Consider the following 27,951-nt stretch of genomic DNA (forward strand, 5'->3'; position numbering starts at 1 on the left):
ATCACATAAAACATTTTGTATCTCCCTTCCCTGCTTTATTTGTCCCTTCAACACTCTTCACTATCTATCATGCTGTATCTTCTATTTTTCTTACTCATTTCTATCTTCCCCATTAAAATGAGCTCCGTGAAGGCAGGGATTTTTTTCTTGTTAAATCACCCAAAGTTTAGAACAAGGCTTGGTGCATAGTAGATATTCAAATATCTGTTGCAAGAATTCGTGGATAAAACTTGAGGGCATGGACTAAAAGCATACTTACTTCTGAAAGTGGGAGTAGGAGACAGAAAGAATAATGCAGTTCAGTAAGCAGTATTTTGATAATCTCATTTGCTACAGGGTTAATGCTTAGAACATAAACACAAAAGAATGGATCACCTATCTTTTAGCCAGTGGTCTCTAAGGTGGGATACCACAAAATGATCCATCACAATGAGGGGCCAAAGTGTTAAAATTATATTTATCTTATAAATTTAAAGAAATAATGGATGGATTTTCATTGGTGCCCTCACTCACTTGCTCAGTCTATATGTCAGAAGGTCATGCATCACACATGGTTCTTGAGGTATCCTGAGGGAAGAGTAGAGTAGCAGTATTCATGTTAGATGTAATTATAGATTTATTACATGATTATTTACCCCTATACTATTTTGCATGTGTCAGCATGTTTTTTAAATGATGGAAGTAAGCAATTACAGCTTCAGGAAGATAGCCTGGTAAAAGACTCCTCCTTCTGGATATTTACTCTTTCTTGCTTCATGACCCTAAAATGTTAGATGAAGGGAAATTCCCTATACAAATTAAGGAAGTATTTAGATAATTAGATCACTTTCATAAAAGAGTTAAGCCATAAAGATTACCTTTGGGAGACCTAAATGCAACTTTTTCTCCTTGGCCAGAATACTGACATTCCCTTAATACAACTGAGTAGGTAAAAGTGTTTCATTAGATATAGGCAGAATGACGGAACCAATATTCAAAATGCTTGAACAGAAAAACACCTAATGATTTAAATAGCCTGAGTTTTCAAAACTTGAATTTGATAGAAAATGAATCAGACTTTTCATAGCTGGGAGGAGAAAATTCAGGCACTTTGAGAAGAACGTGGACCTTTCATGGACATCGAGGCACTGTGTAAACAGTCTAGTATTCAACTTGCAAAGAGCCAACTCTCAGCAGGACTTAACTAAAGCCTCAATTATTCAACCACTACACAAAGTTCCTTTATTAATAAGTAACAGATGCGTTCCCAAGAGGACCAGCGATTTAAAGCGTTACATTAAATGCAAATTCTTCACCTATTTAAAGTGAGTATTTTTGAAGTGGGGGAGAGGTAGATTTGTCCACAAGTTTTTGTGTCTGGTTTCCCATTCTCAGTTATGCAATAATGAACTCACAGAGACAAATTCAAGTATCTATTTTGAAAAGTATTTACTTAGTTTGAATAAATTAATTGCAAATAAAAATTAGCTACAATATATAGCCTGAATAGAAATGACTAGAACAAATACAACACAGGACTTGATTTCCTTGCATTAGTCACAAAGCATGTGACTATGTGGAAAACTTCAAAATCAATTATATTTCTTTGAAAAGGGGATAACAGCAGTTACTGATACATCACAACTAGTAAACTTATAATACAAGTTTCCTGACATGCATTTCCTGAGTGAACCCAAATGATCATTTTTAAAAACAAGGAAATTCTGACAAGTTCAATTAAAGTAAAAATAGTTCATGGCTTCTAAGCAACAGGTTTTTTTTTTTTAAACTAAAAGAAAATTCAGAACAGCATAGTAATAGTTATGATAAATTAAAGCTATACTACCACATACAAAAATTTGCTAGAGTCAATTAAGTATTACACAACTTTCAAACTAAAGGAACACAAATCAGAAGATTAAAAAAAAAAAAGATCCTGTCTAATCTAAAAGTGTACTGATTTCTACAAGGTCACAAAGGGTTTGATGTAGTGCAACTGTCTATGTGTCCCTTGTGGTACATTATGAAAAGGGGAGGGGAGGGAGTGAAGAAACATTTTCTTGCTTCTTGAAGCAAAGAACTCATTGGAATTAGAGAATAAACATACCGTGCAAGTATGTTCCTTTACTCGGCTGTCAATGGCGCTCATCTGCCAACCAAACATTTCCTCGAGTCACACGGTGGCAACTCTCCTTAGAATTCAAAGCCCACACAGTTAAGGCTGGTCTGCTAGGTTAAAAAGAAGGGGGCACTGTTGTCATTCAACCCTTTATCTCTTTCTAGATTTCTTAATGCCTGGGTAAGACCACATACAGAATAATCAATTAGTTAAGCATTTCTTTTTCTAAAAGCAAATCAAGTCACTCTCTTCCTTGTTAATTTATGCTTTTTCTCATGAGAATGATTTTTTTCTAGAAACAGTGAACAGATGAACCACAGTTTATATCTAAAAAATAAACTTGCCAAATGTTGCTGGTACTAAAAACAGATTAGTTATCATGGGAGAAAAATAGATAATCTAGATTAAATTGCATATTCAACGGAGCATATAAAATGTTTCTTAGCATTAAGTTTTCGTTATATACTATACTTGAGAGAGAAACATTAAGAAAAAGAACTTTCCTGATTATATTCAACGTGGTTAAAAACAAACAGCTCTTACACAATAGTAATTAATATGAATTTGGTTTTACAAAGTATTCTAATTTACCAAATTCCATATTTAGAAGGGGGGTGGGGAGAGGCTCTCTTGTCCTTCTTTCTAAGCTTGCAAATCCTTGAGCTATACTCGCTAAACTACCATTCACACCATGAGTGTGACACCATCGTTACCATGCTACTCTATCAAGAACATTCTAAGATATTTTCTATAATAAAGATAAATAGAAAAAAGTTAATATACACGTTGCTGTATTTTACAATGTTTGCAACAAACTGTAAACTAACATAGTTTGAACCAACAGTACCCTCAGTTATATAAAACAATTTTTCAACACTGAGGATGGGTGATTCAAAAACACTAAAAGGAAGGCAACAAATTAGACTATGTCTTTTTATCCTCAAAATAGATTTTCAAAACTCAGAATTCAGAAGTCTGGTACTTTCAGAAATTCTTTTCTTGAGTTTCCCAGATTTTTTGATCAGAAATTGTTGCTATTTATTATAAATGTTTAAAAAAATTCTTCATCTTAATGCAAATGACCAGAGCAGAGAAACTGTGACATGGACAACAGGTTGGAAAACCCAACTCACTTAGCTTATAAATTTATAATGTAGTCCTGGAGGACAACTGTCTGTTAGTCTAGAGGTCCTTGGAAAATAAGTCTGATGTAGCCTTGTTCACCAGCCAACTGATGTGCACAAAAGGGGCAGGCTGCGTGAAAAGTATGAGTACCATGAGGAAGTGGGATCTGGGACCAATAGGCAGTTGTCTTTTCTGAACACACATGCCCGCATGGGCTGAACGCATGGGTTGGAGGGCCGGCGTCCACATAAAATCCAGCTTCACATCCAAGCCACAGAGGGACATAGGGACCAACAGACCTACACATGGGACATTCACGATCTTTTCCATCACGTTCTTCTTGTTTCCCCAGTTATGATAGCCATGCACATGGCCGCAGTTTAGATATACCCATGGTTGTTTTCATCACAACATCTTTCCTCTTCATACTAGGAAACGCTAGTGTGTTGAACCCGACAGGGCACTGAGGTCGTGCTGCATTGATTTCCTGTCTTAAAGCTTCTAAATGCTTCACTGTAGGAGTGTGGGAAAGGCCTTCTGCAGTACGCCACAGCAATGTTGCACCGCAGAGGTCAATTAACGAGCCATCTTGTAATTGATTGGTTTCAATTTCCACCTAGAGGAAACAAGAATCAAAAAACACATTCACCACTGTGTTTTCAATTTTCACGTGAAAGTTTTGGTCTTACATGCTCCTTACTCAAGAATTGAGATTTCCTATGACTGTTACTAAATAGAAGAAACTCTAATGGTAGTCATGAAAAATGTAAGTTTGAAAACCAAAGGTAAAATATTGAGCAGGAACAGATTTCTTTTCAGCCTTATGGTAAAGACGATAGATGATTAAAACATGTGGCTCATCAGTAAGTCTAATATTTCCAATATATGTCATGATCGAAGAGATATAGATACAAATAGAAAATCACAGTGCTATTTAACTTAGGAAAGCTTAGGTTTTAAAACATATTAACATGATATGAAAGAATAAATTTTTCAAGTGTCTTGATTAACACATTCAGATATTATCCTCTAGTATAATATTTAGTAGTCCGTGTTTTTGTTTTTGTTTTTTTTTTTTTTTTTCAACGTTTTTATTTATTTTTGGGACAGAGAGAGACAGAGCATGATCGGGAGGGGCAGAGAGAGAGGGAGACACAGAATCGGAAACAGGCTCCAGGCTCCGAGCCATCAGCCCAGAGCCTGACGCGGGGCTCGAACTCACGGACCGCGAGATCGTGACCTGGCTGAAGTCGGACGCTTAACCGACTGCGCCACCCAGGCGCCCCAGTAGTCCGTGTTTTATAGTCAGACTTGTGTCAGCAAGAGATTTAAGAGTTTTTGGAGGGGCCCTTGGGTGGCTTAGGTGGTTAAGCATCTGACTCTTGATTTCGGCTTAGGTCATGATCTCAAAATTTGTAGAGTCAAGGCCTGTGTCGGGCTCTGCACTGACAACATGGAGCCTGCTTAGGATTCTCTCTCTCCTTCTCTCTGCCCCTCCCCTGCTCATGCTCTCTCTCTCTCAAAATAAATAAACTTAAAAAAAGAAAAAACAGTTTTTGTAAATACGTAATACATTCAGTCTAACTCACCTTAGGTACAGTTTACTGTACCTAGGTAAGAAACTACATCTTAATACTTACCATTTTTCCTCTCTGCTGAGCTGATCTGGTTTCCCGCAGGCTGAACACATTTCCACACACTGATATTTCTCTCCATATTCCAGGCTTGGAGTCTTCTGTGAACCCATTGCGTGGATGCATAACAAGAACGCCATTAGTGGTCAAACCATCCATCTGCCCATCTGATGTCTTCCATTTGGCAGCCTTCTCCTAGTAGCAGTAAGAATAGTGAACTTCCATTTATTTGTAAATTGGAAACAGAAGTGGTTATAAAATAACACATCATTTAGGAAAACAGCTTTTTACCCCAAGGAAGATGTTTTTTGATGAGTCAAATCCTGCAGCATAAATCCGTGCTGTAAAGGGGGGATTCCGTTCACATATGATTCTACAGGCAAACCTTGATATAGTGCTTTGCACGGACTGTGTATCAGAATTACTTTGGCTTCCGGGAACTGTGTCAGTTACTACAAAATCAATTGGACTTTCAGTTGACCGACCAATCTAAGGGAAAAAAAATATCTATAAACCTATTGAAAGGAATACAGTGGAAAATCCATTCAAGAAAGGTACAATAAGATGAAATCATTAAACTTCTAGAATTTCTAAAGCTTAATAAACTTATACTGAACTCTGAGAGCATCTACACCGTAAAAAACTAATCTGTCAAACTTGTTCTGATGTAATAATCATTTAGAGCACAGAAAGAATTAAGTGGGAACTTACCACCCAGAATATATGAAACCCTCAGGGAATGCAGAGCTTCGGATGGCTGAGATTTTAGATGGCTGCAAATTTTAATTTTAACCCCTTTGGATGGAAATATGCCTACCATGTATTACTCTACCTTCTTTACCAGAATGTAGTGAACATACAAGTAAATCTTCTATGATGACTCAAGGACATTAAAGCATAAATACCATTTAAATTAAACTGAAATGCAGTGATGTCTTCAGGTACTATAAAGGTGTACAAGAATGCTGATCCTTATGTTAATGTTAAGAGCTTACACAGGTTTGCTTTGAGGTCTTATGTATACTTTACAGATATTCTTGTGTGTTTTTTGTCAGCTTGTCAGCTATCATTTCTTACTGTTGGGCATACTCATCTCTAGCAGCATGCTCTCCTCTAACCAGTTAACTATTTTTCTGCTATTGGTTGAGAAATCAAAAAAACTAAACCTCAAAGAACAGTATTTCAAAAGGTTCTTGGTAAGATCTTAAAAGAGTCTCCACAGAGCAAAGAAAAGGAATTTCAGCCCATGGCCTGTGTGGCCTTTATTTTATATGCCAGATGTCCTTTTTTATTTTCTTCCTGGTTCTTGGCCATATTTCTGAAAGATAAGGTTCCCAGCTAAGGAGAGTTCTGGTGGGTGGGTCAGCAAATTAAAACATCTTCAGAAGTACCAGCTAGTAAAGAAATTAATTTTCATTTTGAAAGATGAAAGTTGTAAAGGAAATCAGTGGAACAGATGACAGAACTGACAAGTGTCACAGGGTTTTAAAGTAAACATTTAAAAATGATCAGTTCATTCACGGGTTTGTTACAAAGTAGTATCTAAAATTGAGGAAACTGGATACTGAGAAAAAACACTGACCCTCCACAAAGATGACACTTCAGTCATTCTTTGCATAGTTGAGCCTCAAGAATTCCTCATACCTACACACCTTTGGATAAAATACTTTTAGTGTTTTTGTCCTATCATCAACTGTAAGTCATTAGTTTGGATAGTTTTTGAAAGAAATTGGTTGGTTAACAAATGTAAGACTGGATGTCCCTTTTCCTGCTTTTTAAGATAATAATAGCCAAAGAAAATGGTCTCTGACTTTTGAAACTAAAAATATTTCCAAAAATAAAGGCTCTGTTTTTTTAAAAAAATTTTTTTAATGTTTTACTTATTTTTGAGACAGAGAGAGACAGACCATGAATGGGGGAGGGGCAGAGAGAGAGGGAGACACAGAATGCGGAGTAGGCTCCAGGCTCTGAGCTGTCAGCACACAGCCCTACGCGGGGCTCGAACTCACGAACCACAAGATCATGACCTGAGCCAAAGTCGGATGCTCAACCAACTGAGCCACCCAGGCGTCCCAAGGCTCTTTTAGATCCAAAAGATGTAGGCCAGGAAATAGATTGAGGATTGATATTTAGAGCCAAGAAATTCAGAAATGGCACTTATTTGGGAGGAGAGATTACTCCAGAAGAGTTGATATTTGATCTGGGACTTGGAGGATATTTAAGACAACAAAGCAATATTGGTAAAGACAGGTAAGAAGGAAGAAATCTCACGAATTTACAAAGAGAAGAAACCTCTGTGATCATGATCAGATTCCAAAATATAATTTTTGTGTGTTAAGATAAATTTTGTAATTCTTTCTCTTTTGAACTGCTACTATGAGCTTTAAAAACATAGATCCCTATCATGTTATTATCTCCCACTCTCATTAAAAACCCCAAAGGTCTCTTACAGGCTATCCAAACTTCTTAGTTTCTTATTTCTATAATAATTAGAAACTGACCTCACAATTTGCTTCCCACCAATCCAGTTTAATTTCGTATCATTGCTATTCACACGAAAAGTATATTCTAGCTACAAGCAGCTTACTTGTCAATCTACCACACTGTGTACTTTGCCATCTCTTTTGTCAGAATGCCTTTCTACTGGCTGGACTGGCAAAATCCTGCTCAACTTGACTAAAAAAAAAAAAAGAAGGGGGCACCTGGGTGGCTCAGTTGGTTAAGTGTCCGACTTCAGCCTAGGTCATGATCTGACAGTTTGTGGGTTCAAGCCCCACATCGAGCTCTGTGCTGACAGTTCAGAGCCTGAAGCCTGCTTTGGATTCTGTGTCTCCCTCTCTCCCTCTGCCCCTCCCTTGCTCGTGCTGTCTCTCTGTCTCTCTCTGAAAATAAACAAACAATGAAAAAAAAAAGGCCGGGATAAAAAGGCACTACTATTAAAGTCTTTCCCTCACCCTTCTTCAATCCAATCAGAAGCTTCACATTTAGACTACCAGTGTAGGCTATGAATACAATCAACTTGTAATGTCTCCTTTATTTAACTTCAGTGTCCACCAATGCAGAGTTGGAGTTTGTATAGCTAATGAATTGAACAATAAATTATCTTGTTCAGTTTGGAAGCAATCCTAGAATGTGTATACAACCAGTTTCTCAAAGACTGGCTAATTTATCAGGGTGGTTTCTGATGTATCTCCATTTTTTTGATATAGAAATGTTTGGATTTTCCATACACATAATGCTTGTAGAAGGAGCATCATATCTATATTGGGAAAAACTCTCCATTCCTTTTTGAAAAGGAGAAAACCAAAAATGGCGCAACTTATTTAAGGACCTTCATAAGATGGTAAAGACACTGTTCCATAATTCAGAATGCCTGGTTTAATCCCAATTTTGCCCCCACCTAACTTTGTAACATTGAATTCACAAGATTTCAGTAACTTTATTGACAAAAAATAAGGGATAAACAAATAAATTTAAGGTATTATCTAAAACTAAAATTCTGGGGTCAAACATCTAGATAGCATCTTGATTCTTAAAAAAGTTAATTAGGCACATTCATTTTAACTGGCTATCAGAGAAAAAAAATGTGGAAATCATCCTAAAGCTTGTGTTAGGTTCTCATTAAGATCCCAACCTTCATCTTCATTAAGGGTGTTATTTATTTTAAATTTTTTTGGGAAAAGCAAGAAAGACATAAACATACAACCATATTCTAATATTAACTACAGAGACACTATTCTAGAAATTTCAGTATTCTTTTTTTTTTTTTAATTTTTTTTTTTTTCAACGTTTATTTATTTTTGGGACAGAGAGAGACAGAGCATGAATGGGGGGGGGGCAGAGAGAGAGGGAGACACAGAATCGGAAACAGGCTCCAGGCTCCGAGCCATCAGCCCAGAGCCTGACGCGGGGCTCGAACTCACGGACCGCGAGATCGTGACCTGGCTGAAGTCGGACGCTTAACCGACTGCGCCACCCAGGCGCCCCGAAATTTCAGTATTCTATTAGAAGGGCAGTGAGTGACTTCAGAGAAATATTTTGTTACTGGTTATAATTAAAGACATCCCAGGCCTTTCCACATTCAATCTTGTAAATAAAGAAAAACTGCAAAGTCACTGGGACAGTAATTATAAGAGCAACATTATCAGGTACTAGTAATGTCCTATTTGTTTCCGAAAAACCCAGGGCTTTACAAAACCAAATAAAGGAGAAGACCATTATTTTAGTTTTCATCTTTCGGTTTGACTGTTTTATCATATATCAAGTTTACCAATATACCAATCAGCACTGGATTGGTACAAAAATGAGAGAAAAAAACCTTTTACTGCATCAGTAGTAGCTTGGAGCAAATATGTGCTGGAAAACAAGCCTGACACATACATGATATGGACAGTTACAGACTGCCCATACATTTTGTTGCCTTGAGAGGAAGGTGGGAAATAGTGGCAAAAAAGGTCATAAATATGTGCAGAATATTTCTTGGTTCCTTTTTTGGGATAATAGCTAACTGAACTATTATTATAACTACTATTATTAAAGCAAGTGTTTACCAGCCACCTGGCAGAGCTTTGAGCACTTCACATGTACTAACACATTTAAGCCTCCTAAATGTCATTATGAGGGAAGCTCTATTATCTGCACTTCATAGTAGGAAACTGAGGCATAGAGTGGCTAAGTAATGTTTACTAGGAATTCTGACTTCAGAGCTCATTTCTTAACCATGCTATGCTGACTTCTATATATGAGATTTAGAAATCAAATATATTTTAATGAACTACGTGGTTAAAATATACTAATCATTAATCTGAACACAGGAAAAGTCACTGACAATAGGTTTTCAACTTTTTTATTTTAAGGAAAAAAAAATTCAGATGTCATAATACCTGAAACATATCAGTGTTGCTGTCATGAGTATATTCAACCACTACTGTCTGGGCCCGAGATAAGGTATACGATATGCTGTGCTGGTCCTTGTTGCTTATTGCCTAAGAAAGAAAAGATTAATAGTAAAAATTAGCTGGTAGGGTAATCAAATCAAATTTAAAAAAGAAAAGTAATGTATTACATACTTGACATATTTTCTCCTAAAATTTAAGGGAGAAATTAATAACTCTTCCATAACCTCAGCTGTGACAGTAGCTTCTTGGGTCGAGTGGGGTGTAAAAATAATCTGAAGATGTTATAGAGTAAGAACATAATTTCATGGTATAAAAACACTATAAAATATGGATCTCCCTTACAAATATTTTAAATGATAAAATAATCAAAATCAAGTCCCATGTAGAAACTGAAAACAGTACTGAATACTGTTCTAATAAGGAGAAAATACAGTATTTTTCAAGATAATGAAGAAAATTATTTTTAAAGTAACTCAAAGAGTTATATTAAGTTACCACAAGCAGAGTTAACTGGTTTTAACCATTCTGTGGCTCTATAGATGACAAATATTTGCCATACGCTGGGCCAAATATGGAAAAATTCATAGAATGATTAAACATTACCAAAGGAAATGGACATAATGCTTACGACTGTACTTCTGACTTATCCCAAACTAAAAACATTGCTAAAAAGAACTTTTTGGTTTTGTTTTCAGGCATTTTCTATGTATATGAGTTGAAGATAATATCAGAAAGGGGGAAAACCTACACAAAGGAAGTGGAAACAGACTGCATAAAAGGAAAACAGAAAAGAATGATTATACACAGCAAAGAAGCTAAATTTAAAAATGTTTCTTAACTAGAACTTTGGTATCATAAATCTTTACTTGGTTTCAATTTGTAGGTAATCTGTAATAGATAAAGCCCTAAAACAGTAGCTTTAAAATTAATTAAGATTGTGAAATTTTCAAATATTTAAAGAGAATAAACAAAACACCTGGGTACCAACTACCCAGCTCTATCAAAGCATAATAATGCCACTTTTACTTCTGATTTCTTAAAAGAAATTAAATTCAACAGGTAATATCAATGCTGCTTACATGTTCTTCTTACTCTCCTCTCTTCACAGAGGTATCCAACCTCATTAAATGCACTGTAGATCCATTCCCATGCACGTTGTTAACATTTTAAAAATAAACATTATATAATCGTTTTACAGGCTTTAAAACCTAGAATTACTTTAATTCAGCACAAACCAATGATTTTTCAATCAAATAGTTGCCCAGAACCTTAGAAGTTAATTCTTAATGGCTAAAGAGATTTGAAAACACAGGGTTTTGTGTACATTGAGACTGTAATCCCTGGCTTATTTTTGGCTATTAAACCTACTCTTAGATTAAGAATAAGAACTATGTCAAGTTAAGTTCTCACTGGACTGAAAAGCAGAGTTTAATCATATCCTAGATGACTGCCAGAATAGGGTATTTTAAAAGTGGGATCAGAAATATTTTCCCTATGATAGTGGTTCTCAACCACAGGTAGTATTAGCTGTGTAAGGGGCACTTGGAAATATGTAGGTACATATTTTGGCTGTCACAATGATTTGAAGGCTTAAATGGCATTAGTGGTTGGGACAAGAATATTAAATGTCCTGCAATATACAGGACAATCCTGCATAGAAATGGCACACCCAAAATGCAACAGCACTCCTGCAGAGGCAATTCTGGAATAAAGTTCCTCAGGTTGGATCAATTAGCCGTTCACTTTCACTACTACTGCTTAGCACATCCCTTCTCTGCAAAAAGAGACACTTAAAAGAAATTGTCCCTTTTCTACATTTACTGGGTCTCAAACAGTAATAGAGAAGGCCTCGTCAAGGCAAGAGGACTGTTCTAGACACTACACTGGACACAAACAAATCCAATTAACTTCAGGACTGGAGTTATGACCTAAAACAAGTCATCACACGTCAATTTCTCTCTCATTTATTTAGCTGACAAAGATATGCCTCAGATGGTATAATATTGATGCACATCCTGCTTAGCTAAAAACATAGGTATTTCCAGAAGCTCAGAAACACTTTGTAATTTTTATTCATTCAACACGATATCAAATACAGTTTGTGTTACAAAATTGGAAGTAGAAGAATTCATAGAAATGTAAAGATTTGAAATTCCCCCTAATTGTCTATCACTCCAGGAAAAGCCCAAGTGTTCTGAAATGAGGGCCCAGTTCTGGAGATTTGGATAAGGAAAGAAAAAGGAGCTAAGAGCATTAAATATGTGAGGAGACTGAGAAGCTAAACTGTAGATACAGCTGGGTATTTGCTTTTACAAATTTGATTCATTTTAATAATTACTGAGGTCTACTTTGTTCAAGGCACTATATTAAAAGCTATGATGGTCAGAGGCACCTGGGTGTGTCAGGAGACTCTTGATTTTGGCTGAGGTCACGAAATCATGGTCACCATGGTCACCAGGGTCATAGGATCAAGCCCCGCATCAGGCTCCACTCTGAACATGGAGCTTGCTTAAGATTTTCTCTCTCTCTCTCCCGCCCCTGACCTCTGCCCCTTTGTCCTGCTAGTGCTAAAAAAAAAAAAAAAAAAGAAAAAAAAAAAAGAAAAAAAGCTATGAGGGTCATAAAATAAGCAAACAAAACATATGAGCGTACACAGAATCTCTGATAAAGACCCTTACTTTAGAAAAATCACCTCATCCAAACTATGCTTCTAGAACCTGAGTATGCTTATTATATACTACATTCTTTGCCCAGCCCAGGCAAGACCTCCTTTGGTAATAGTGGAAGCCCTGGCACAAACCTACCTTTTTTTTTTTTTTTTTTTTAAATAAGAAAAGGGAATGTTTCCTTCTAATTTCCACCCACTGATCCTGGTGTGTCACTTAAAAAAAAAAAGTCTGATGCCCTTCCATACGGCAGCCCTTCAAATATTATGTCTCCAAAGAGTCTTCTCCCATCCAAACAAAAGGAAACTTCTGGTACAGAATGTGAAGTGAATGCTAGAGAATATAAACAACATGTACATGTCTTTCAATTTCTCCAAGTTAACAGATTTATTTAATCTGTGTTCGTTTGTTTTTTACCTTTGCAGCCTGAGGAGTACAAGCAATATGCACAGTGCTGGGCTTCACCCCATTTGCCTTAGGTCTTTTAAACAAAGCAAACCTACTTTTTTCTTCCTCTATCGCCGTTTAGGGAGAGATCCATTATACCTGGTGGAGGGAAAAAGGTCTAGGTGACTCTTTTTAAGAACACACAATTTTAAATTAAATGCTTTACTTTTGCCTTACAATAAGAATCAAATCCCCAATTAATCATTTATTAGCACATTGTAAGTATCTCAAATTCCTTTAGTCACTGCTGATCCCCAGACCAGCTGTCTACGAGTATGAAACAAAAATGAGATTTTGGTTACATTCCAAGTCCCAAGAAGTATTTTTGGATTATAAATAGTCCTTAAGTTATATGTATTTTTCTTCCCTCTTTATTCAAGATAATCAAGAGCTGATTAATGGCATATCTGATTCCTTAGGACTCATTCTGTATCTTTTAAAGGTAAATGTTTGCATGTGCTAATACAACCTTTAAAAAGTCCAGTATGAATTGTCTAAAACAGAATCTCCTTTAATTGCAGTTAAACAACTTAACTTGTTGAGAGTTTTTTAGATTTGTTTGATAAGTCTCAGTGACTTGAATGCACACCATACACATCACATACACATTGGCAAAACCTGTCCAAGGAGATGCCTGATAAGTAGTGATTAATATATTTTGTTGTTCAAGATCTACGTAATCATTATCTCCATGATAACATATATGTCTTGAAAATAAGCAAATAAGTGAGACTGATAGGAAAGAAGTTCACACCAAACACTGGGTGTTTACTATGTATTAGGCACTATTGTGTTCTTTACCACATAACATCTCATTTAATCTATCCTCACTAGAACTCTCGAGATTGGCATCACTCACCTTTACAGGCTAGGAATTAAGTTATTCCTCAAGCGAATATAGATTCCTTAGAGGCTCAGAGAATTAAAGCCATTTCTGAAGGTAACACAAGTGATAATGGAAAAACTAGGATTTGAATCCAGGTGTTGTCATGCTTTTTTCATTCATTATTGCTTCATTATGGCACGAACAGTGCCTTAATATAATCTCCTCATTCCCTGTCCCATGCCCTCTGGACAAAATCTTTGGTTTGCTAGTCTCTCATATATAGGTGGTCAATCTGAGGGGAAAATGGGCAGGGACTAGGGCCAGTTTTGAGGTTGAAAGGAGAAATAATTGCAAAATGGCCTACATTAGTGGCTGAGAAGGAAGAGGAAGAAACTTACACTGCCACATACAGAAATTATACTAACTCTTTACACAAAACTAAACAACCTGATTTCTATTGGAGAAAGTCCTATGCTAATACAGAGTTCAGAGCAGTGCCCCTTAGGTTAATACACTACTCATTACCAGGATGTGTGTTGCCACCAGACCCACTGTGGGTACCTGACCCTTCTGTCTGCCAAGTTGCATGACTTGTTTCTCTTCTGGGAATATGCTCCCCTCCCTCATTGAGTACCATCGCTCAAGCTCTGTTTCTAGTAGTGACACACCAAACTGACACCCATATCCAGCTTTATTTCTCCTAGGGGGCTGAAAAGTATGATTTGTATTTTAAGATACAAAGAGTGCCAATGCAGAGACACCACTACTGAGGGTTAATGAGAAACTGTGGGCTAAGAAAGGCAGTTTATAAACCATATACTCATTTTAAATTCTAGTCTTCAGGGATGCCTGGGTGGCTCAGTCAGTTGAGTATCAAACTCCTGGGAGGTGAAGCGCTGGCCTGGGATTTTCTCTCTCCCTCTCACTCTGCCCCTCTACTGCTTGTGTTTTATGCCATTAAAAAAAAAAAAAAAAAATCAATTCTAGTCTTCAAAGGGACTCAAATTTCCTGGCAGAAGAATTTAATTTGGAATATTTTTTGGTACTTAAAAAGCTGTTTGTTTTAATACATTAAGATCTATGTGATTTGAAATTATAACATTTGTAGTTACTACATAAGTTTCTAATCTTTTAAGCTGTTGTTATTTTAGGTTTCAAAGGGTCTTAGATGATCTTGTCTGTCAATTTTAATAACGAAGAGCAACTAACAGCCTAAATGGTTAAGTAATTGCACAAGGTCAGATATAATTGCCATGTTGGAATAGGTACTGGAATGTAGCATTCCTGACTCCAGTCAAGGTCATTAACTCCATATGATCTGTCTAGTTTCTTTTACTCTCTCATCTGAACAATGGACACATTCTCACTTAACACAAGACTTGTACCAACCTGATTCTAAAGCATGTTGTGATGTACAGAGAGCTGTTTCTAGACAGAAGAGAAAGGGAAAGTAAATTTTGCAATTTCTAGTTTCTGAGATTTCTAGCTAGTAACTATATTGTGTCTCTGTTTTGATTAATGCAAGTTTAGACTGAATAAATTGAAATAATGGAATGCAGTTGTTCCTCAATCTTTAGATTGTGTTTATGTAAATGGATGAGAATACTTAGGAAGCAATAAGTAGTGAGATCCTGGCCTTCAAAGTCATCGTATCATTATGTCTATACAACCCTATCATAAGCAGCACAGGGCCATAAGCCCAAAGCAACAACTTCCTCAGAGGTATAAAGTAACAAATAAATGCTAACCTATGTGAAATGGACCTCAAGGGGGGAAGGGATTTTGGTAAAGACAGCTGAGGCAAAACTTTTCTAAAAGATAGGATTAGGGAAGAGACAAATGTAATGACCTATCATGACTTTAGATAAATACTTAATGTTATCTTAAGGAGGATTTGTTGCTTTCGGGGTGAGGGTGAGGCCAAAAATTTATGCATATTAGAGCACTTACAAGAGATGGCATAAAATGAGAATTGAAAGAGTTTCTTGATTAATATTATCAACATTATTTTGAGATAATATTACCTTGTAGCTCTAATTGTTTTTGGAAATAGGTAGGAAATACATTCTAAAAGGTTTGATTTAGAATGCCAAAATTACTACCTATTATTCAGTTTTATGTGTCATCAGATGGGGAACACTTACCATAAGACAATGAGTTCACCATATTTTACTGGTGCTTTGGAAGGGATGATTTCTTGATCAGGAGAAAAATGAGCTTGGCTGTCTTTCTCAAATCTTTGTTCACTGGTCAGGAGCCTTGGACACTTTAGCATTATCTCCTAGAGGAAAAGTTTTCATTAAATATGAACAATGAATTTCAGTTAAAATAAAGATGTTGGGGCACCTGGGTGGCTCAGCTGGGTAAGCAATCCACTTTGGCTCAGATCATGATCTCACGGTTCATGGGTTCAAGTCCCTTATGGGACTCTATGCTGACAGCTCAGAGCTTGAAGCCTGCTTCAGATTCTGTCCTGTCTGTCTGTCCGCTCTGTCCCTCCTCTGCTCACACTCTGCCTCTCTTCAAAATAAGTAACATTAAAAAAATTAAAATAAGATGTTATTTTCTAGCAGTCCTTGGAGTACAATATTATGCAAATATACACATTATATAGAAGGTGTGTGACATTTTTCCGAGAGTGGTTATTATTTGGTCCCACTGTTTAAATAGTTTTTAAATGTAAATTGGAAATTTTCCACTTCTAGGAAGATAGAGTAGGAGTATTTTTCCCTATTATTTGCACTAACTACAACTAAAAACTCTGGATATTAGATATAAATATAGGAAGACTCTGAAAAGTAGAGAAGGTGACCAGCTAGGGACCTTGGAGCACAAGGAACGACAAAGTGCTGAGTTCTCATGGGTTTTCTTTTTGCTTAATATATATCCCAGATTTAGAGCTGAAGAGAATCCAGCATCTGGAAATGTCAATTGGCAGAGGACAAAAAAAAAGCCACCTCCAAAGCTTGTTCACTCTAGTTAAAGGAAGGAGAAAGGGGCAGCCTTAGCAAGACAGGTAACTTTTGACAATAGCTAGTCTACTGCAGCCAACCACACAGAAATCCACTGGCCCTACCACTGCCCAACACAAGCAAGAGCCAAATGGGGAGCCTTGACTTCCACCCTCAGAAGGCCATAATGAAGAGTCCCTTGCCCCTGACAACCAAGGTATTTGTAAGGGCAGCCAAGTAGGGAGTCAGGACTTCCACCCTCCTGGTTGGTAACATGTCCTCACCCCTACTCTAGCTATGTCAGTGGAGACCATATGGGGAGCCCGGACTTCCACCCTCATCTGACAGTAACAAGGATCTCCTTCCCTTGGGTGTCAATGAAGGCTGAGTATGGGACCTGGAGTTCTAGGTCTACCTGGAAGTAATAAGGAGGCAGTCCCTATTCCCCTGCCAAAGCAGTGTCAGAAAAAGACAGTGGAAGCAGATTTAAATAACATCCAGAGTCTCAGAACATAATGACAAAACGTCTAGGTTTCAACAGAAAACCATTCATCATAGTAAGAACTAGAAAGATTTTTAAGACAATGCAAAAAGAATAATCAATAAATATGAAAGCTGAGATGACAGAGATGTCAGAATTACCTGACAAAGATTTTAAACCAACTATGATAAAAATGTTTTAGTAAACAATCAGAAACATACATGGGACAAACAAAAAATAGAAAGTCTTGACAAAAAAAGCAACAACAACAACAACAAAAAAACAATATTTAAAAGCTCACTTTTTAGTATGGGCTCACCAGCAGAATAGAAGGGACATAATAAGAATCAGTGAACCAGAAGATAGAAATTACCTATCTTAACAAGAGAGAAAATAGGCGAAGATAAGAAAGAAGAAAGAAGAAAGGAGAAGAAGAAAAGAGAGAAAGAAACAAAGAAAGAGAAAGAAGAAGAAATGGAAGAGCAGAGCCTCATGGACTTGTGGGACCACAGCAAAAGATCTAATGTCTGTATCACTGGAACCAGAAAGAGAGGAGAAAGAATGGAGCTAAAAAAAGTATTCAAAATATAATGGCCAAAAACTTAACAAATTTGGAAAGAGGAACACATATTCAAGAAGCTAAAACAAATCTCACACAGCATAAACCTGAAAAAAAATTCCACTCCAAGATACATCATAATTAACTTCTGAAACTAAAGGCAAAGAAAATCTTGAAAGCAATCAGAAAGAAAGAGAAATTAACATCTTACTTAGGGGGCGAGGGGGAGGAGGAAGAGCAATTAGAATGACAGTGGATTTCTTACCAGAACTATGGAAGCCATAAGAAGTAGCTTATTTTTTTCAGGTGCTAAAACAACTGTCAACTCAGAATCTTATCCCAGCCAAAAATGGAGGAGAAGAAATCAAGACCAGTCTCAGGTGAGGGAAAATTTGTCACCAACAGATCTACTCTAACAGAATGGCTAGAGTAAATTCTCTAAGAAGAGAAATGATTATTATTAAAAGAGAAGAACCTTAGAACATCAGAAAAGAAGAAAAACATGGTAAGTAAAAGTATGGGTAAATACAATACGCTTTCCTTTCCTTGAATTTTACATTATGTCTGAAAGCTATAGCAAAAATTAACACCATCTGATGTGGTTCTAAGTGTATGTAAAGGAAATACTTAAGACAATTATATATGCACACCTGGACACTTTATCCTAGAGAAATGAAGACTTATGTTACAAAACCTGTACATGAATCTTTATAGCAACCTTATTCATAATAGCCAAAACCTGGGAACAATCCAGATACTCTTTACTGAGTGAATGATTAAACTGTCATACATCTATGCTGTGAAATAGTACCCAGCAATAAAAAGGAACAAACTACTGGTATATGAAATAACATGGATGAATCTCTAGAGAATGATACTGAGTAAAAAAAGCCAACCTCAATGGGTTACACAAATGATTTTATTTATGTAACATTCTTGACATGACAGAACTATAGAAATGGTTAACAGATAAATTCTTGCTAGGAGTTAAGGAGGGGGTGGGAGTAAAAGGGAAGTAGGTGTGGCTACAAAAGGACAATAGGAAGGACCCCTGTGGTGAATGGACATGTTCTGTATCTTTACCAGTGTCAATATTCTGGTTGTGATATTTTACTATAGTTTTGCAAGATATCACCATTGGGGAAAATTGTGTAAAGGGTATACAAAATCTCTGTATTATTTCTTCTGGCTGCATAGGAATCTACAATGACCTCAAATTAAAAAGCTTAATTTAAGGGGCATCTGGGTGAGTCAATCAGTTGATCATCTGACTCCTGATTTCAGCTCAGGGTCATGGGATTGAGATCCTACATCAGGCTCTGTGCTAAGCATGGAACCTCCTTAAGATTCTCTCCCCTCACCTCCCACCCCTCTCCCTGGCTCACAAGTACTCTCACTCTTTAAAAAAAAAAAAAAAAAGAAAGAAAAGAAAAGAAAGAGAAAGAGAAAAAAAGCCTTATTAAAAAATTTAAATTTGACACACATATGGAAAACAAGAATAACACTTCTGATAAGCCACAAAAACTGCTACTATAAACAATCCTCATAATACTAGCCTGTCTACTTTATCAGCAGTTTAATGGGATCAGGTATTCCTACATCTATTCTCTTTATGGTCTTCTTGTTAGACCTGTTACAAAGGTTTTACAACAAAACTCTTACTAGCTAACCCATGAAAGTCTCCTGGTTTTTTACATCCACCAACAGCTTTGATAGGAAACTCATGAAAAAAAAATGCCTTTCTACAGTACAGTGAAATACAGCTTCTATAGCAGCACTTTCAGAGAGAAGACAACACAGACAACAACATTTGTAGCCCAATGAATGAGAACAAGCAAAAGGAAAAGGCTTAGCCATTTTCACCCTCTTTTATCTCTTGTAACTGAAATACACATTTAGACCAACAATTCAGATAAACACACTAATTTTTATTAGTAAATTTAAAAAACACTAAATTATTTTAAAGAAATAAAACATGCTTAAGAACTATTTATTACTCTTTTAAATGTTTATTTTATTTTTGAGAGACAAGAGGGGAGGGGCAGAGAGAGAGGGAGACATAGAATCTGAAGCAGGCTCCAGGCTTTGAGCAGTTAGTGCAGAACCTGACTCAGGGCTTGAACCCACGAACCGTGAGATCTTGGCCTGAGCCGAGGTGGACGTGCAACAAACTGACCCACCAGGTACCCCATGCTTAAGAACTATTTAAATAAAACATACATCTCCTCCATTCAGATACACTATAAACTCCTTGCATCTCCCCAGATGAATTTCTCCCCAGAGAAATGTTTTATTTCAGTAAAATAAACTATTCTGATCATATCCCTCATTTGGAAAAAGAAACAATATAAAGCTAACTAAAATCTTCAGTGTAAAAATTTAAGAGTTTTAAAATGAATTAATTCAAATTAACTAAAGAACAATTTTGGTTCCATCTAACAAGACCTTCTGATCTATGTTAAATCATACTTTAATATGAACAAGAATTCATACCTTCTTATTTCCCCCATAAAGAAGCATCCTATTATAACAAAACGCTAAGTAAAGCTTAATTAGAAGCTTTAACTGTGCCTTTCTTATTAGACAATTAAGGTACTGCCATCAAATAGGAAAACACTGCTTTGACACATTTCTGACCAAGAACAGCAAGAATTAAAAATGTAATAATAAGAATTAAATTTAAAGTTTATATTAAATTTTAATAGCATAGCTTCGTCTTGATTTGGACTCCTTTTTAGAGTTACTTCGTATTTTTAGGAAGTGATAATTTTCCATTTATAGTAGTAAAACGTTCCTTTTAAAATAAACTTTAAAGAGGTAAGCAATTTAAATGGTATTATATAGTATTAGTAAGTACAGTGATCTGAAATCTAGAAGTGATAGAAATGAATGCCCATATTTGGCTGACACTAGCACGTAGCATGGTTAGCAAATATTAGCCTATGTTCTAGTTCTAGCTCTCTTTGAACAAAGCAATGTTTCCTCATCTCTAAAAATGATGGGACTAAAGGAGAATGAAGAGAATTTTGGAGCTGTAAAAAAAATATGAGACCATCTTCTAACATAAGAATTTATAAGTAATGTACATATAGGACTACATAGATTTGGCCCCATTGCCTCTACAGCAAAAGGAACAATTTTTAATTTTGACAAATAACTAGAGTAGGGCTAGCATACATCCACCATTCTATACTTCCTGGAGCCCTTGGCCTAATTAGCCAAGAAAAACAATAGATTTCCAATTATACTTATTCTTAGTCTGCTTAGATACATTAGAAGGCCTGATTTGGGGACATTTTATCAGTGATATCAAAGTTTCAATCACAGGAACACACTAAAACGTGGCTTCTATTTCTGTATCTAATAATCTGAAACCTATAATAAAACACTTTAGTAGTATTGTTCATACACTTAAATGACCCAAGATAAAACAGTTTTCTTAAATTTAAATGGTCAATGCTATATAAACTGGCATTCTTAAACTATGAATAACATATGCCATGATAGCTACTTCTCCAGGAACCTTCAATTACAATTCTAAAACATGTTGATAGGTGACTGTTGGAAAGAAGTTGTTAGAATCTTTATATTAGGTTCTGAAGAGTCATGATTTTCACAATAGTTCAGAATCTTTAACAAAACCCAGTTGCTAGACAGTGATATTGCACTCATTCTCTTTGTATATTTTCTGTATTTAAAATCTAAGTAAGATATGGAATTCTTCAAAATTAATTCCTAAATTCAATCACTTGAGAACATGAAATGAGTAAATGTATAAATTCTAATGACTCAATTACTGGCTCCACCTGTTGATATTCAATTAAGTTAGTTGGTCTGAACACATATATTCAGTTCTATCCTAATGTGATGATCTAACAAAAATAATACTAAATAATGCCCTTAATTCTGAGACTGGAAAAAAAAGACAGAAAAAAATCTTGCTAAAATAGTAAAACTGTTTTCTATAATACCTATTATTTTAAACCTCCACTTGATCCTTAAAAAGCGAGCATGTTCTCATCAGCAGGGACCTTCCCAAGTTCAACAAATTTTTTTAAAGAAACCTATTCTAGAATAGTATTCTTTCTTCCTTCCCTCCTTTTCTTTTTTCCCCCTCTTCTTTCTTTTCTTCCTTCCTCCCTTTCTTCCTTCCCTCTTTTTTCATCTCCTTTCTTTTCTTCCTCCCTTCCTTCCTTTCTTCCTTCCCTCTTTTTTCAACTCCTTCTTTCTTTCCTTCCTTCCTTCCTTCCTTCCTTCCTTCCTTCCTTCCTTCCTTCCTTCCTTCCTTCCTCTCTTTCTTTCTTTCTTTCTTTCTTTCTTTCTTTCTTTCTGAGAGAAAGCACAAGCAGGGGAGGGCCAGAAAGAGGGAGGGAGGGAGGGAGGGAGAGAATCCCAAGCAGGCTCTGCGCTGGCAGCACAGAGCCTGACATGGGGCTTGAACTCATGAACCATGAGATCATGACCTAGGGCGAAACCAAGAGTCAGATGCTTAACCAACTGAGCCACCCAGGGGCCCCAGTGTTATTTTCTGCATAGGCTGAGAAAACATTAAAAAAAATGAGCAATAAAATATACATTTCTTAGAAATAGTCTCATTACTTTGACTAATAAAACATTCTAATCATTTGTTGTTTACAAGCCAGTGAACTACAATTGTTTTAATATCAACTCTTCCCAAAGGAATCGCTTTCTATAATATATAATTGTCAGTTTCACTTAAAGAAGGAAAACTGGGAAATCAATATTTTTGTTCAGGTTGCCTTCTCAACATTACACATTTTTTCTTTTATTATCTACATTGCACACAGACTTTTGCTTACTACCTACTAAACACAAACACAAAATTCCTGCCCTGAAAAAATACAAAGCAAAACAAACACTAAGCAAAAAACAAAACCAATCTTAGGTAGATGTTTACATAATCTTCTGAACACTTCTATTTTGAAGGGGAAATGAGTCGGCATAAAGACTGCTGAGAAAAAAAAAAAAAGAAAAAGGAAAATGTTTTAAAACATGAAATGCTTCTTTGTGGTGAAAAACATAATGTGGATTGCATATATTGTCTAATGAAACAGATTCTCAGCTACACTAGAGTTCCCCTTTGGTTGATTTCAAAAGGGTGACTCAAACAGAACTGTTTTGGTATATTTGTGATGGAGCCATTTTATGAAACCAATTAAGCTGATGATTGAAGGGAGGTGAATTTATAGCAGTTTCTTGATGAGTGAAAATCTAATCATCTTCTTCCTTCTTTTACAATCGGCAGGATTAATAAACAGCATTCATCCATAAAAGGAAAGAAAAAAGAAACAATGGAGTATGAGGTTACTACTGCCTGTCAGTGACTTTTTACTTTTAATACAGCAATGGAGGAAGTAAAGTCCATGTTCTGCTTCCCAAGATACAGGGCACCCCACGTGCAAACACCCAAGTCTTCCCTGTTAGGACAGCCAAATGACATGCTGATATTCTACCACCTACAGGGATAACATTATTTTCATCCTGATGGGAAAGCAGTTAACATCTTTCCCACAGACAGTATTTGCTCCTCTAAACTAGGGTTTCCCAACCTTGGCACTACTGATATTTTGACATTGTGGGTGGCTGGCCTGTTCACCACAGGAGGTTCTGTAATACCTGGCCTTTACACCCTCTACATGCCAGTAGCATTCCTAGTTGCAATGATCAAAAATGTCCCACCTTCCTACCCTCCCCCCATCTCTTACTCTCCTTCCCACCCCCTCACCCTATGAGAACCACTGTTCGAATCTCAAATTGAGGAGGACAATTTGTTTTAGGAGGGGGATTTCCCCTATTTTGGCACAGTGCTTGGCACAAACTAAGATATTTAATAAATATTTGCTTTCTTACATCATCATATTGATGTCTTAAAGGATTATTACCAAGCCTTGTGTTAGTGAAGGCAATGGCTTAGAAGGTAGTGGCAGTTTCAGTATTTTATTAGGGTCGATAAGAGTGGCTGGAAGTGAAAACTAAAGAACTATCATCTTACCTTGATGATTAATTATTAATATTTCTGTGTATTTAAAATATTTTAATATTGTAGCAACCTCTCTCAAGTAGTTGAAGGAAAGGGACTGAAGTTGGGGTGGCCACAGAAGTAGTTTTAGAGGCCAGTGCTGGGTAGTCTGACATTTAGAGAAAGGCTAATCTGTGAAGGCCAGATAAGCAATTATCTTTCTGACCTAGGGGAACCATATCTAGAGAAATTAAAAAGCAAGCTTTGGAAAGCATGGGGAAATCTTTTTAAATCAAAAGGGGTGTCAATGTGAATCAACCTTGGATTAAAGTCTATCTTGCACTGGCACAGAATGTTAATTAGCAAAGTGCTTTCACATAAGATTATTTTACTTGACCCTCACAATAGCCCTGTGAATTAGGTAGCAAAGTCTTATTAACTCCATTTGCCAGATAAGGGAACTGAGTGTGTCAGTCAGAAAGGCCAATGACTGGGTTCAAGGTCAAACAGGTAATATCTGGCAAAGCTAGAACTGAAACCCATATGTTAATACAACACACATTAACTCATTTAATTTCTATCACACCTATGTCAAGTATAATCATTTGTCCCCATTTTATAAATGGAGAGACTGTGGCTCCTATAAGTTATCTGGGTTTTCTGACACCACCAATCAAATCCCACCCAAGATTGGGAGGTGGGGGCTAATTCCTACATAAGAATAAAAGGCGCTATTATGGGACCATTTAGGAGAGAGACTAGAAAGTATAGCTGGGTAAGATAAACTAAACAAATTACACTCCAGTATAGACTAGTAACAACTATGCAACTATGACTAGTGTTTTTTGAGACTGTTGAATAACTTTGTCACTTCCTTACTGCTCACTTAATTTGTCAATCCTGTTTCCTGGTAGCAATGAACAATAAAAACTTCAGTAAATGAAATGGACTTTGTATGGTTGTTTAAAAAAGGAAAAGGGAGAAAGTAACCTCAGGTGAAAAGCAGGGTATTACACCAGAGCAAATCCCTGGTACCACCAGGAAGAAAAACATGTATTAGAAGTGTCAAGATAGCTTATAGGCAAGCGCCTTCATGTACTCCCTAAAAAGGGACAAGCAAGAAAAAACTGCAAGGCAGTATTCCTGACTGGCTGACCTCGATGATCACTTAATCTCCTATACGTAGAAACGTATTTTAAAAAGACACAACTAAGGTCTCAAACATTTGTACTGTTCCTGCCCATACTTGGCCTGTATGCGACCCTTTCAGATTACCAAAGTTCCAAAAATGATAATATGCTTCTCAGAAAGCAAGACTAGAAATTCCCCTAGGTTTAACCACTAAAGTCCTGAACAAAAGTCTGCAGAAAGCAGCAAATTCAGTGGGATTTGATAGCTATTTGGAACAAAAACATCGGATAAAAGTATACTCATGGAAAATTCAATCATTTTCTAAAGTCAGCACCCAACACTGGCAGTCAACTCATGCTTATGCTACCTTTTTTTTTTTTTTCATAGTGGCTAACACTTACTGGGTTCTGTCCCTGTGCCAAGCACTGTCCTAAGCACTTTACATGTATTAACTGATTTAATCCTCAGAACAAACTTATGAGGTAGGAACTATTACAACCCTTATTTTATAGATAAGAAAACTAAGGTTGTTACAACTCAAACTCTAGCTAGTTCTCTGGAACTGCTGAAATAACTGAGTTTAAAACTATACGTGGGTGGTGGGTACACGGGAGAGAACTGCAATGGGAAACCAAACAACACACAAGAAAACCCCCCAACTCTTCCTACTATAAAATATTAAACAAAGCTTACATTAATTCTACTGTCCTAACATGGAAATAAACTACAATACTGACTAGCCATTTTAATTTTCTCAGTAATTCAATCAATTGTTTAAAGCTGTATTTAAAAGTCCCTTGGGTAAAATTTAAACATGGCAAAAAATGAATAAAATGGATTTTTCCCAACCACTTTCCCAACCATTAAAAAATGCAACAATGAGTCCATGGTCATCTTTTTTTTTTTTTTAAGGTTTATTCATTTTTCAGAGACAGAGCCTGAGTGGGGGAGGGGCAGAGAGAGAGGGAGACACAGAATCTGAAACAGGCTCCAGGCTCTGAGCTGTCAGTACAGAGCCCGACGCGGGGCCCAAACTCATGGATGGCGAGATCATGACCTGAGCTGAAGTTGGGACACTTAACCGACTGAGCCACCCAGGTGCCCCTCCACGGTCATCTTTTTTAATCTTTAGGAGTAAACCATATTAATCTTCTGTAGGTTGTGGGCTCTTCCAAAAAGAGTATTAAGTAATAATTATTTTGGACAGTTAAACTACTCCTAGATATTTCTGGGTTCCTCTAGTCTTTATTTTTCTTGAAACGCTGACCAAGTTGTATCCATTTTTAAAAAACCAACAACAATGGTCTCAAAATATCTCCCCTAAGACATTTATTACTTATACAGGAGAAAACAGAAACTTCATAGTGGGGAAAACCTGACAGACTCCATTTTAACCAAGTGATCAAGGATAACATTATCCATAATAAGACATTTTGAGATCATGTATCCCTTGATTATGATGCACCAAGGACACATCACTTCTTTCCATGGTATGTTGCCAAAAAAATGTATAACCTTAATCTAATTACCAGAAAACATCAGACCAACCCAAATTGACAGACAATATTTCCACAAAATAACTATCAGTACTCACTCAAAGTGCCAAAGTCATAAAAGACAAAGACTGAGAAACTCCCAGGCTGGAAAAGGTTAAGGAGATGCAATAACTATCTCGGACATGGGATCATGAACTGGATCCGGGAACAGAAAAAGGATATTAGTGGAAAACTGGTTAAATTTGAATATGGGCTATAGTTTAGTTAATAGTATTGTATCAGTGTAAATTTCCTGGTTTTGATAAATACAATCTGGTTACATACACTGTTTACATTGGAGGAAGCTGAGTAAAGGGTGTATGTAAACTTGCTAAAGTATTTTTCCAATTTTTCAGTAAGGCTAAAGTTACTTCAAAATAAAAAGTAAAAAAGACACAAAAATAGAACGCACAAAATAGCCCTTTAATTTAGTAAAAGGCATTAAAAGACGAATTCAAGATTCAAACTTTGCCTCCTTTTAGCCTTCTCCCAACCTAAAGGTGCAATGTATCTAAGCTGTGTGCTGGTCCTGTCAAGTCATAGCGCCTCCCAGGTCTCAAGTTCTTTCTCTGATATGAAACTGCCCATCCACAGCCCCCTTGCTCAAGAAAGTTGTTACTATACAAGTGTGGCCACTCGACGGACTGAGTGATACCAGAACCAAAATGACCCATCCCCACACTGACCAGAATTTTGCAGGATGATATTTCATGGATTTTTCTTAAAAAAAAAAAAAAAAAAAAAAAAGCTATGCACATAAGGGCAACTTTACTATTAATGTTGTAGGTGGCTTTATTAGAAAACATTTTGGGGGCCCTTGGTGGCTTGGTCAGCTTAGCATCCGACTTCAGATCAGGTCACAATCTAATGGTTTGTGAGCTCAAGTCCCATGTCGGGCTTTGTGCTGAAGCACAGAGCCCACTTTAGATCCTGTCTCTCTTTCTCTTTGCCCTTCCCCCACTGGCACTCTCTCATTTGCACTCTCTCTCTCAAAAATAAACACTTAAAAAAATGCTTTAAAGAGGGGTGCCTGGGTGGCTCAGTCGGTTAAGCATCCAACTTTGGCTCAGGTCATGATCTCATAGTTCATGAGTTCAAGCCCTGCATCAAGCTCTGTGCTGACAGCTCAGAGCCTGGAGCCTGCTTTGGATTCTGTATCTCCCTCCCTCTCTCTCTGTCCTTCCCCTGCTCGCACTCTGTCTCTCTCTCAATAATAAATAAACATTAAAAAAAATCTTTTTTATATGCTTTAAAGAAAACACTTTGTAGGGGCGCCTGGGTGGCTTGGTCGGTTAAGCGTCCGACTTCGGCTCAGGTCATGATCTCACGGTCTGTGAGTTCGAGCCCCGCGTCGGGCTCTGTGCTGACAGCTCAGAGCCTGGAGCCTGTTTCAGATTCTGTGTCTCCCTCTCTCTCTGACCCTCCCCCGTTCATGCTCTGTCTCTCTCTGTCTCAAAAATAAATAAACGTTAAAAAAAAAATTTAAATAAATAAATAAATAAATAAAAAGAAAACACTTTGTATATGCAATAATACCATAGTTCCTGAATTCATGCATTTACATTTAATTTTCTTATCTATAAAGTGAAGGTTTATAATAGTTCCTTCCTCATAAGGTTG

At 36.7% G+C, this 27,951-nt stretch overlaps 1 protein-coding gene across 1 annotated transcript in view; it reads right to left on the reverse strand.

The window, feature by feature from the left end:
• Positions 1–228: 228 nt before the first annotated feature.
• The window catches only part of PELI1 (pellino E3 ubiquitin protein ligase 1), a 59,446-nt gene continuing 31,723 nt past the window's right edge, over positions 229–27,951 (reverse strand). Inside the window, 10 exon segments of the mRNA XM_030310696.1 lie at positions 229–3,565; positions 3,568–3,626; positions 3,628–3,839; positions 4,864–5,052; positions 5,149–5,346; positions 9,741–9,842; positions 12,839–12,929; positions 12,931–12,947; positions 12,949–12,967; positions 15,839–15,975. Coding sequence (XP_030166556.1) covers positions 3,276–3,565; positions 3,568–3,626; positions 3,628–3,839; positions 4,864–5,052; positions 5,149–5,346; positions 9,741–9,842; positions 12,839–12,929; positions 12,931–12,947; positions 12,949–12,967; positions 15,839–15,969 — 1,308 coding nt within the window. The 5' untranslated portion in view covers positions 15,970–15,975 and the 3' untranslated portion in view covers positions 229–3,275.

This window comes from Lynx canadensis, chromosome A3 (genome assembly GCF_007474595.2).
Source record: "Lynx canadensis isolate LIC74 chromosome A3, mLynCan4.pri.v2, whole genome shotgun sequence".
NCBI classification, from domain to species: domain Eukaryota; kingdom Metazoa; phylum Chordata; class Mammalia; order Carnivora; family Felidae; genus Lynx; species Lynx canadensis.